At 38.3% G+C, this 12448-nt stretch overlaps 1 protein-coding gene across 1 annotated transcript in view; it reads right to left on the bottom strand.

Annotated features, from left to right (window-relative positions):
• Positions 1 to 12448, bottom strand: part of KIF16B (kinesin family member 16B) — a gene marked incomplete at its 5' end in the record, with an annotated part of 147245 nt that overhangs the window by 124240 nt on the left and 10557 nt on the right. Inside the window, 3 exons of the mRNA XM_081998627.1 lie at positions 311 to 427; positions 5268 to 5381; positions 6360 to 6429. Coding sequence (XP_081854753.1) covers positions 311 to 427; positions 5268 to 5381; positions 6360 to 6429 — 301 coding nt within the window. The remainder of the gene's footprint in view (positions 1 to 310; positions 428 to 5267; positions 5382 to 6359; positions 6430 to 12448) is intronic.

Below are 12448 nucleotides of genomic sequence, written 5' to 3'. Positions count from 1 at the left end.
TGTCTCAAGTTGGGAATATAAAAATCAGCAGTAACATTTGAAAGTTTTGGTTTTCTTACTGAACAAAAATCATTGATTTTTGTCCAATATAACAGAGTATCACTTAAAGACACTTCTTCCAACTGTAAATATCTACCTATAACAGAAACAGCTTCTAAAACCTCTGATTAACACTAGAAGGTATGATACATGGGGGCCAGTAGCATACAGAAGGATTAGCAATAATAATTCCATGAAAACATGTTCTTGCAATAGCAGTTTCAAAGTATTGCTACCAAATAAAAATGCACGTTTGCAAAATACAACATACCGCATTTCCCATCATGGTGTAGGACTTCCCAGATCCAGTCTGTCCATATGCAAAAACGCAAGCATTATAACCTTCAAAAGCAGATTTAAGCACATCTGTACCAAGATTTTTGAAAACCTAAAAGCAAAGAAAGTTCTTTAAGACAACAGAAGCTTGGGGAAAAATGTTGTCATCAGTCATCAGTCCCCAATGACAAATCTTGAGCAATAAAGCACCACAATATAAGCCGCTGGCATCAACCCATGATACTTACTATAGGACAGGAAATTAGTACTTAAAACACTACATTTCACCACTGTGTTTAGTTTACAATAGTGCAACAGTGTATTTTCTACATCTTTTTCTGTCATAGATCTACTTGACAAGCAGAAGTACCAAAAAAACCCACCCAGACACTCCCTTTCTTTCTATAGCTCAAATTTCTTTCAGCCAATCTCAGATACTTCATTCACTTTTCCTTATTGTTAATACCTACTCACTTTTTGTATCTTTGCCAACTGTCCATGTTCTGCAAACACTCAGCCCCTTCTCAAAGTGAAGTATTACAGTGATCCTGTCAGTTTCTTGGTTTGTGTTTTTGGAGGGTTTTGTCTGTCTGGTTTTGGTTTTTTGCTTTAACCAATTGTAAGAAAACAGCCCCTTATTTTCTCCATGTTTCCTCCCTAACTGGCTTTTACATACCATTACTTTTTAGGCTGGCAAACATGGAAACATGTTTTCTATATGGTAAGAGACCTTCTTTCACTAGCTAGACCCTTCTCTTTTGCCTTCAACATTTACAAACTGGTAACGATCCCTCCTCCACAGCCCATAATACAGGAGTCTGATTTCATCTAATAACTTCAAGCTCTCACCAGATGCCTTCACCACTTCCTCTGCAATATAGGCTCCAGTATCCTTCCCAGATTCCTGACCTTTCATTATCATTGCCCCTCATTCATTATCATTACCCCCTGTGTTCAGTTTTGGGCCCCTCACTACAAGAAGAATGTTGAGGTGCTTGAGCGTGTCCAAAGAAGCAACGAAGGTGGTGAGGGGTCTGGAGCACAAGTCTTATGAGGAGCGGCTGAGGGAACTGGGGTTGTTTAGTCTGGAGAAGAAGAAACTCAGGGGAGACCTTATCTCTCTCTACAACTACCTGAAAGGGGGTTGTGGCCACGAGGGTGTTGGTCTCTTCTCCCAAGTAACCAGCAATAGGACGAAAGGAAATGGCCTCAAGTTGTGCCAGGGGAGGTTTAGATTGGATATTAGGGAAAATTTCTTCACTGAGAGGGTGGTCAAGCATTGGAACAGGCTGCCCAGGGAGGTGGTGGAGTCACCATCTCTGGAAGTGTTCAAAAAACGTGTGGATGTAGCGCTTAGGGACATGGTTTAGGGGAGATGGTGGTGCTGGATTAATGGTTGGAGTTGATGATCTTGAAGGTCCTTTCCAACATTAGTGATTCTGTGATTTCCCTCCATACCCCCACTGTCCCACTGGGCAAGGAGTAACACTTGGTGCAGCATTTCTCTCAAGGAAAATATTCATCTGTGTCTCCCAATCCAGATATGATTTTCAAAAATCTCACAGATGCTTCACAGAATCTGGCTACTAGTCCACAGTATATGTGGTTTACATTAACCATGGTGTACAAGTCATCATTAACAGCCAATAGCACACATAGAGTGTACTCATGCTACCCCTCCTTTGGAGGAGCGTTGAGTAATTTCTTTACTCGTTAATGCTCAGTTGCAAGTATACCTTTGGAATGCTTAACTTAACCTTCCATTGATCAAAGGAGTTACAACGCCATAAACTGTTGTACTTCTCAAAGAGTATAATGATTTGCCAGAACACAATTTCCCTTTCACTTGTCATTTGAAAAGGAGAATCTTAGTTGAATTCTCCCTCCTGAGTAAACGCTCCTTTATTTTTTCTCCTCTTTTCCCTTTCCTTATGTCCAAGATTTTACCTCACCATCTGGACCAAGTCTTTAGGCACTACTGTTTTCATTCAGTTTTCCATTTTAAAAATTTGTGTATACCATGCAAAGTGATTTGAGGTAGTACACAGGAGAGTTAGTCAGTGTTGCCTGAACACAGGGGCTTAACACCCAGGTTAGAGGAAAAGACATTGTTAGGATGGGACTTTGTCAAAACCAAATGACCGGGGCATTGGTTTATCACAAAAGGGCAGTGAACGCATCAAAACCCTATTGGTTTCTCTTCCATTAATACAAACTAAGTAGCTTGATGGTAAACTGCCACTCCCATTCATTTTTGAATGCTAAAGCATATTTTGCATCTACAAGGCATATTAATGGGGCATGTAGTATTAGACAGACTTCCAGTTATTATTTTTCTGCCTTTGAAAAGGAAAAATGTAACAATCATGAACAAAGCACACTAGGCAACCACATTACCAATAATCAAGATCAATTTTATTCCATGGCAAGATGAATGTGAATGAAAGATGCCCTTCTACGCCACTGGTGCAGTAAACTGCAAACCCTGCAGCAAGTTGATCAGAGCTTATCTACAAAGTCTTACAGTTAAATATGAAATTAATAACACAAATCAAAACAATAGCTGGTGCAGCATTTGTTTAGAAATTACACTCCCATGGTTTGAAACTTCTGTTTTCAATGTGCACAGGTTGTAATTAAAACAACACTTGAAACAGGGACAAAGATGCTTTTGTGGTTGAGCAAGAGAAGTTAGCCTTCTTGCCAGTAAGGAAGAAGGAGGAAGTCTGGGGTTGAGAGACACACTAATAGCAGAATATTTAATATGGACACCTAAGCCACATTTAGGATTTATTGTTAGCATCCTATTACTTTGAACCACAAAACTCAGAGCTTCACCAAAAAAAAAAAAAAAAAAAAAAAATTTCTCAAGGCTGCTGCAGCAATCCCTATACAGGCCTTTTAATTTGATTTTTTTTCCTATAAGCTCCTGACACAGGCAAGCTATACTAATCTTGCCTCAACCTGACCTGCCTGAAACAGAGGCAAAATGGCACCAATAAGGAAAAACTTAAAATAAGGAAAACTTAATTTATTGCTTATATATGGAAATTGGACAACAACATAGGATACAACTTGGATATCCATTCATATTAATTCAAGTTTCCTTTGCAAGTGGCTGCTTTAATAAGACTCAACTTCATTATTTCACAGCACATTCAGATTCTGGAAAAACCTGCATTGTAACAGCCACAGCCTAACAACACAAAGGACTCCCTTCCTGGGGTTCTTCTAATGAGGTCTTGTCTAACATAGCTTTCCAGAGGTATCTAAAGTCAGGTAAAGAAACAGCTACTTAAAGGATCCAAAAATTAAATATTGATAAACCTAAGCCACAATCAGGGCTTAAGAAGAATTTCTGTAACTACTTTTACATTTTGCAGACTTTTCCAAATATGCACTGATACATCGTTAACACTGTTTTATGGAGATGTACTCATCAGAAGAGCTGAGAATACAGTAATCAGTTATCACTGAGAATTATATGCATTTTCATGAAACTAAGTAATATTAAACTGAGACCCTAATCATTTTCTACAAGCAAACTTAAGGCAGTCATTTGTTGCATCTGCAGAACCACAATCAAAAATCTCAAGCTTCAGTTAGAATTGGAGCAGAAAAATACATGATCAAAGCTGCTTTAATTTAAATAAATAACTCTCTGCATGCTCAACTTAAAGCGTTTGCTGAAGTTCCAGTAAAGCCATACAGCCTGAACTGCCTGCTTCCTATCATTGCGCTCAAATACACTACTTTTGGAATTTGCCACAGTGCTAAAGTAATTTGGGTATTTCTACCTCAACATCCAAATAACTGTAGACTTCTGGATATTTCAGAGAACATAGCAAAAACTGTGTTACTTAAAAGGAACATCATCAAGAAATAACAACCCAGAAAGTTCAGTAATATACATGATCAGACGTTTGGATTAAACACTAATTAATAACTCAGTGAAATAAAGAAGCTTTCATAAAAAAAGAGGACCTACCGCTTATACTGATGGTTAAACAGAAATTTCAAGTATAAATTCCCTATGAAACAATCAGAGTCATTATATATAATGGTAAAGCTTTTCCTTCTCATAAATATTTAAAATTGGCTTCAACTTATTGTTTCTTATTATTAGTTTTAATTCTGAGCCATACCAATAGCACTGATCTTGGCGGTTATGGAATAGATGAAGTACATAACAAAAAGGTATGCATCCAACTGGCTTACAGGGTATTCAGGAAACCCCTGCATTATTTTAAGGGGAAAGAAATTTTCTCACTTGAAGCTTACAGCATCCCAAGTTCCACAAAACCAAAAGGAGAAGATAGCAATCACAAAACACTTGCATTTTACTTAAGTTTATTTGGAAATGTGGAATAGCAAAAAAGTTCAATGTTCACATGAAACGCAAGGTCAGGGAGGGCCTATCTGTTCATTTAAATAACGCCTATAGCTCTCAGTTTGATCTTCTGTTCTGAGTGTGCAGGAAGAAAGGCAGTTTTGTCCTCTCCTAAGCTGAATACTCAAGGAAGGAGAAAGAAGAATTTTCTACAAGATGTACCAAGACTTTTGGACAAAAAAAACCAAACACCCACACTTCAACCAGATAAGACAACTGTTTCTAAGTAAATTAAAGATATATGCTTGTTTCTCAAAAGTGTTTTTTTCAAAAAAGCTTTTCAAAAACAAATTTAGTGCTCAGAGAAGTTTTCTGACTTGACCTTACAAGACAAATCAGACAAGAGAACTAGAAAGTCTTTTTGCCTGCTGTATTAGAAAACACAGCACTTAGCAACGTTAGGTAAGTGTAAAAAAAACAAAAACAAACAAAACAAAATTCACTTTTTCAGGTACATGGGGAATTTCTACATTACACAAGAAGCACTTTCAATGGAAAGAAGTTTCAAAGAATGCTTTCAAGCCAAGAAAAAAAGTCAATTATTAACATTCAGAAATCCTACCATTTCTTGGCAAACAAAGCTGGGACTTTTACTGTCTGCTGAGAAATAGGAAAAATCATAGGTAAATGTCTTAGTTCTTTCTCGTCCTGTGTCTCCAGTACCACCCTCTGGTACCTATTTAAAAAAAAAAAATAAAGAGAGCTGGTACAATACATCCTGCTGAAGTAATTAAAAACATCTTACAATTAATACTCAGAAAGCAAATTTAACATAAGGCTATACACATTTAGAAATTTAATGACAGGTTAGCCTATTATTCCAACAACAGTGAAAAAATTAGCAACATATATACCCTTCAAGATGGATAGCCTCATTACAGGACAGCACAGCAGGAATTATTTGAATTTTAGCTTACTGCTTCTAAGACCACTGACCATTTTTGTCACAATACTTAACGTTCAGCTAAATCAGTCCTCTATATGAATACACATATAATTAGAGCCAGAGAGACCTTTGCACCGTGAACAGCATTTTAATGTGGAGTCGTAATTAAAATGGTGTTACATACCTGACTGCTGCAGGCTATCATCATGCTCAAGACGTGACAGTTAGCACCATCCTCCAGCAACATTCACTGCTATCTGAATCAGTCAAAACAAACTACGCACTGAAATTCCTTATGATATATTTGTCATTGGAAACTACCTTGCAAAAAACTATTTGCTGTGCATGATTTCTCTTGCTGAGAGAAATGTTAATATATACCATGAAAATATTATAGCAAGTGATGGGTACTTTGGGTTTAGTTCATTTTCATGGGAATTCCTGAAGATTTCTTCTACAGATGAAGCAAAGGTTTAATAGCTACTAGGCACATACCTCTCTTCTATTACTGGCTTTCATTTTCCAGCTAAGTAACGACCAGAGTGACAAACCTTAGAAAAACCCATGAGATACAGCCTACAGTGGTTTTCAGAAAACCACAGTGTAGCAAGTTAATAGTTTAACCTGTTTCCCCAAAGGATTACTTCAACATTGTATTTTAAAAACTAAGCGCTGTTCTGCACAGTGCAGAGAGTGCCACTGTTTTGTCCAGTCATATTTTGGAAGCTATTCAGTTAGGACTTCCTTTTTTAACTTGTGTTTACTCACCTTTAAGTTTGTGATTGTCGTTTTATTTTTTTCCATTGAAATAATAAACTTTGCATTAAGGTCTTTCTCCCTGAAAGAAAAACAAGACTTGAATATGTTAATCCACAGCCATATTTCCACTCACTAGGTTGCTTGCCACAGCCAGTTATCAAGTGAATTAATTTTTGTTTCATTTTTTAAATGTTGTGACCAATGTTTATTTATTGCTATGGGATATATTTGAAGTACTTGGGCTTGCCACCACCCTTCATCTAGAAACAGAGCAGCAGCTCGGGGAAACCTGCTTCCGAAGTTTGACTCTGCAAGTCAATTAAGTGGTTTATTCTTAATTTGAAGTACTCTGATCCAAAGCCCAGTGAAGTCAATTACGTGGCTCTAAGCAACTGCTAAACAGAACATTACAAGATAAGCCCCAGCCTCTTACCACCATCCTAGTAGCAGCAGTGCACATTTACCCATATAGCCCAGGCAACAGGGACTAAATATTTAAACCACAAAACCCCAGTATTTTAAAACTCTCTTAGAAATGAGATACCCAACATCTTTTTTGAGCTGTGATGCATCATGGCAGTGTAAGAGAGACACTCTGCTACCAAGGGAATGTTACACAGGTTTGTTGCTTCACAGAGCATGATTCCAGGAAGAAAAAAAGTCCAGTTCTGCAGCACTGTTTTCATGCACCCGCATCTATTCCACATCAGTTGTTTCTGTCTCCTTTCAAAACGATCATAAAAAATTGTTAGCTTAGTGTCTAAAATCAGCATGTATCAACCTGCTTGCTAGAGATGGGATTTCATTATAGCTAGTCGTAAGAGTAATGCAGGCTGTTCTTGAATGACAACCTTGAGCATAATATCTCCTGTGTTATTAAACACATGCACATGAAAAAAAGAGCCAGAAGAGGAAGACTGCTATATACACCATACAAAACCTCGCTCCCCAAACACCAACAGACATGCCTGTTCCAAAACCATCTGCTAAGTCACCTGACGAACTGGTGTGCCCAACCGGTGCAAAGAAAAGCAAGGGCTTTAAAGCATTCGAGTGCTGCTTTTCCATATTGCGTAGCATTGCAGTGATTACTGGATTTCCACTTGCACCAGCCAAAAACGAAAAAGAGAAACTTCTTCCCAGTAACAGGAGACCCAAGTTCAGGATTTTAGTGTGTACCTTCTTGCGGTACAGTAGATCACCCAAACTCTATACTCCTCAGATGACTCTGCATCTACCCTCTATTCACATGCAGTTTTCCAATAGAAATTCTAAAGAAAAGCAAAACCCATTTTAAAATCCACATGAATGAATAAAGATTAGGCAAATAAAAGTGCTTATTTAAATATCAACACATTAAGTTATTTTCTAAGCTAATAAAATATATAATTGTAATAATTACAGCATTCATTATACAACTCAATTCGTATCTAACATAGAAAAATGTTAGAGGCATGCCTGAAGAGATGCCTCTTCAGTCATTTCCAGGTCATCTCTAGTAGCTTTTACTAGGTCTACACTCAAGAGACTGAAATACTGAAATACAGCTGTGGGTAATAAGCAGGAAAACACAGAAGATGTTGCCAATGGTACTTTCTAGTAGGAAATAGATTTTGGCATCACAGTAATGCAGCCTGTGGATGGCTACCATTCATCCCGCCTCCTCAAACAGACTCTATCTGGCTGTAACTATTTGCTCAAAGGTGTAACAAGTAATGTGGCCCAGTTAAATGGTCTACCTTACAGTGAAAATTTGTTTCAAATATAATTTGTAACCTGCTTCCTCTAGGACATTTGGAAGGACTCTAGGCAGGAAGAAGTTTGGGGTACAATTATTGCTTTTTTGTCTGGATTTCTTCATGCTCAAGGTGTACAAGAGGAAATATGTTGGTGCTTTCTTTCCTAGACCTACCCAACTCTCCATATTACAAAACCTAAAGCTACTCAATAACGTAAAACTGACTTTAAAGTCTAACATCCATACATGAACTACACAAACTTCTGAGAAGCCTACAGTCATTAATTTTCGTGGTAACACTGATAATATTACTAAACACTATTAACCAATGAGAATTCAAAGTAAAAAATAAATACAAATTCAACTAAGAAGGCTATTAAAAATTCATAAATAGAATTTTGCATCTTTGTAAGGGGTGGGGAGAAGACAACCTGAAATGGATCAGAATCAATAAGCCAACCTGAGAGAAGTGAAAAGAATTAACAGGAATCATATGCTAAAGCTTCATTTTAATATGAGAAAGCCGAGCATAATTTATTGTACACACAAAGAGTTGGAGAGGATCCCATAAAAAACAATTGCTTGCCTGACGCCAGTTATTTCCAGGCACTCAGGTAACAGTTCAGCAGGGGCTGAGTCCCTTTCAAGAAGTTTTGATTGCAAATTCCACCTTCATTAAAGGTGCAGGCTGTAAGCAGCTGTGCTGCAGTGTTGGGTACCCTTCTGAGAACCTTAAGGGCTAGGAGAACCCTACTGCAACCAGCTGCTCCTCCAGTATCCAAAGAAACCACTAGTCCTACCTACTACCCAGAGACAAGCTCCAGCCACCAACCAAAGACTCCGCCCCGACAAATTCCATCCCCCTCATCACAAAGCAACATAAAAGGGCCGGCTGCCAAAACTAGTTCACAATTAACTTTTTGATGATTTAAGAAAGCTTGCTTCCCCCCCAAGCCCAATCTGCTCATGCAGCAGTGCTTAGGGCCAGCCTCCACGCTGTTCTCGCTGCTGTTTCATACACCACGTGGAGTTCCAGGATCACAAGGCAAGGAAACTTATAACCCGTGATCATGTGGCCCCTAACCAAAGTGATCAAGCAGGCAAGTTTCTTGGCGCAGACACCAGGAAATAGATCAACCCAGTGCTGTTATCAATCTTCTACTATTGCTAAATCCAGCTAGTCATCTAGCAATTAATTGCAAGGAGAAGGAGGGAGGGGAGGGAAAAAAAAAAGGGGGGGGGGGGAAATTAGAAAAACTACTTCAAATAATACTGGCACTTTAATATAAACAGTATCAATATTAATACCAAGAGACACTTAGAAGAACTAGTATACTTATCTTGTAATGGGATAATTTGATAAATGCCTTCGGCAAAGTTTTAATAATTTCTCTTCATCACAAGGGTCATACAGGTTATGAAGAACTGCCCCAACTGAAGATGATTCAGCAGCTGTATCAAAACACAGCAGCTTCATACAAGAAGATGCAACATAAATATCTCTATGTAAAGTTTCTTCATCTCTTTCCTTTATATTCCCTGATTATTTTCAGGGCAAAGACCAGAGCAGTTCTTGCACCTCCATGGGCATCTAGTCAAAAATCACACTACAGGCAGCCAAATGCTAGCAGTATCTCCAGATTGCAAGGCAACTTTCAATGAAGCCTGTTCATTATGTCACTCATGCAGTCCTCAACAACACTTTCTGAAGATCTTCCCACAGAGAGAAGGGAGAAGAGCATGGAAAAGTACTGTTACCTAAAATATAAACCAACAAGGGAAGTTTCAGAAAAATCCCTATTACAGACATGCAAAATGTGTTTGGTCTTTTTTTCCCAAGTTCATCTTTAAGTTCCTTCCTTTTAAGGTCCTTCAATGGAAGGTTTACTTATTCAAAGTGGCATTTTATTAATCCGTTCTGTATTATACAAACACTAGAGCATTTATTATAAGCTTATCCTATTAGAAAATCATGATATTACGTTTTCCATTAAACTGATACTATGGGAATCAGTTGTGATTATCATGATACATGTCAGACATGACTCCGAGAAGAGAACAGAAAGAACAAGACACATTTCATCTGGGAGGTGGGAAGGGAAAACCAAAAAGGACAGGGCAGAAAGTGAAATCAGTTTTCCCAAAAAGTGCTTCAAAGACCACTTCAGCAAGTCTCCAAGGCTACAAGGACAAGGACACAGGCACTACCCCAACTGCCTGCGGAGCATCTCCGTATCAAAATGGAAAAACTCTGTAAAATATACTCTTGGAAATTCATTTAACTGTAGACATCTAATGGAACATCTATTGGAAAACGATTAAGCTAAAGAGCAGATGCACGATTTTGTATTTCAACTACTCAAAAACATGGTCTGAGCACTTGTAAAAGCAACTCAACCATGTTCAATGGCTTTTCCGTGCAGCAAAGTGCCTGCTGCTTCTTATATCCACATTTTAGGCACAATGTCACAGATTTCCTATTTTATCACTCTGCTTGTTCACTACCTAGGTGTATTTCTGGGGCCACAAAGTGAAAGCACAAGGGTTGCTTAATGACCACCAGAATTCAAGATAGATTTAACTGAAAAACAAGCACAAAGTGTGTCACAGAAAGAACTTGGCTTTTTCTTGTAGTTTGGTAACATACTAACTATACCTTTGCCCTGATATCCCATCGAATTACACAGACCAAGAGCACTTTCATTTGTTTGAGTAACTCTTAAAAGGGGAACATTCAATTCAACCATATGCTTTAAAAAGTCAAACAAAAACCCTACTACACAAGAAATTCTTTGTTACTTTCTGTAACTACAGGAAAAGTAAAGTGGTGCAATCTGATATATCACACAACTTGTGTTTCTGAACTTCTTCAATGCCTATCCAATCATTTTGTAGAAAGTACATTTTTTAAAATGTGATTCCATATCCAGGTGCAGTTAAAAACATAGATCTGGTGGTCTCTATATAAAACATGTTCATTACCCTTTGGGCTAAAGTAATTTTTTCCATAAGCATCAATAACAAGTAGTTTCAATACACTGTTGGCTGAGACATAAAATCAGAACAAGTCAAGCAGTCTGATTTAATCACAAGATTTTAGGAATCCACCATGGCTTGAGTCACCAGTACTACAGGATTACATTGTATGAAAGTAACAGCTGTCTCCACAGCAGGACAATAGCCCAGCATATCCTGAGCTCAAAGTGACCCCATGCTGTGGACTGATACGGCTACAAGCCCCTAATTAAATCACTATAGCCATGTTTACACTAATACAGTCCAAAAGTTCACAACTACACATTGTACATCACGCAGCATGACTGAAATCACAGGTCCTTTGGATCTGGTTTGAGAGGAGGTTCCTAGGTGGATCTGCTGATAGCTGGTAAGGGCTGCAGCCTCCCCCTCATTTGGGAACGCTCTGCAGACTCTTTTACAGCCTCCAGTTCTCTCTGAACAACGCATCTTCATTATCTTCAAGATCTCTACCAAGCTGTCAAATTTGGCTGACATCAGCCAACAGATTCAAAAGCTGCTAGATGGGACCCGACTGACTGACAGACGGGCTGCACAATCTCTCAAGTTTCACTTCAAGAAGCCAGACAAGAAAACAGCAGAAAAAAATTCCTGGGGACTGAAGTTAAAAGGAACAGCTTTTTATGGATACGAATGCAATTGTGTCTCGGGAAGAGAAGGAAACTGTGCACATACTTGGTACTTTAAAAAGAGAGTTTTGTGAGAAAGCACATTTTGTGTAGGCATCAGGTTTTCTGTGATCAACGTAATCTTAATGATTTGCTAGTGCAGACTTATGATACCCATGTTGCCTTTTGTGATACCGGTTTTGTAAGCAGCATTGGAAAACTTTGCAAACAGTTAAATGAGAGAGTTCTGCTACTCCCAGAACTTTCTTCACAGTGCAGCTGAAACCAGAATAATAAACCCAGTGAGAGAGAATGCAGAAACAGGGGAAATCTCGTACATATCACAAAACAGAAATATTCCTTAAGTTTATATACTAGTACACACATATCAGTTCTTGTATGAAGGACAACCTAGATTAAATGCCTTTAGCCATAAGAATAAATTTTACCAACAATACTGAAAGGCAGTAGTTTAGTCTACAGCAGTAAGGCTCTCCTTAAAATGAACGTACAGGTGCCCTTGTGCTGTCTTCTATCAAATGATATCTAGCTTTTGGGGGGAAACTATGCACGCTTGTGGTAACGCATACAGACTGGTCAGTGCATTAAATCAAGTACCTGACCTGCTTTTTAAATTTGTGTTTTTAATAGCATTTCAGGCAGACTTCACCTCCCAAAATCTCAGATTAGGTCTAGTGGGTAGCCACATAAGCAAA

This window comes from Phaethon aethereus, assembly GCF_964289735.1.
Source record: "Phaethon aethereus genome assembly, chromosome: 3".
Taxonomy (NCBI): domain Eukaryota; kingdom Metazoa; phylum Chordata; class Aves; order Phaethontiformes; family Phaethontidae; genus Phaethon; species Phaethon aethereus.
Note: the sequence above shows the minus strand (reverse complement) of the source record. Positions and strands in the feature narration are given on the sequence as shown.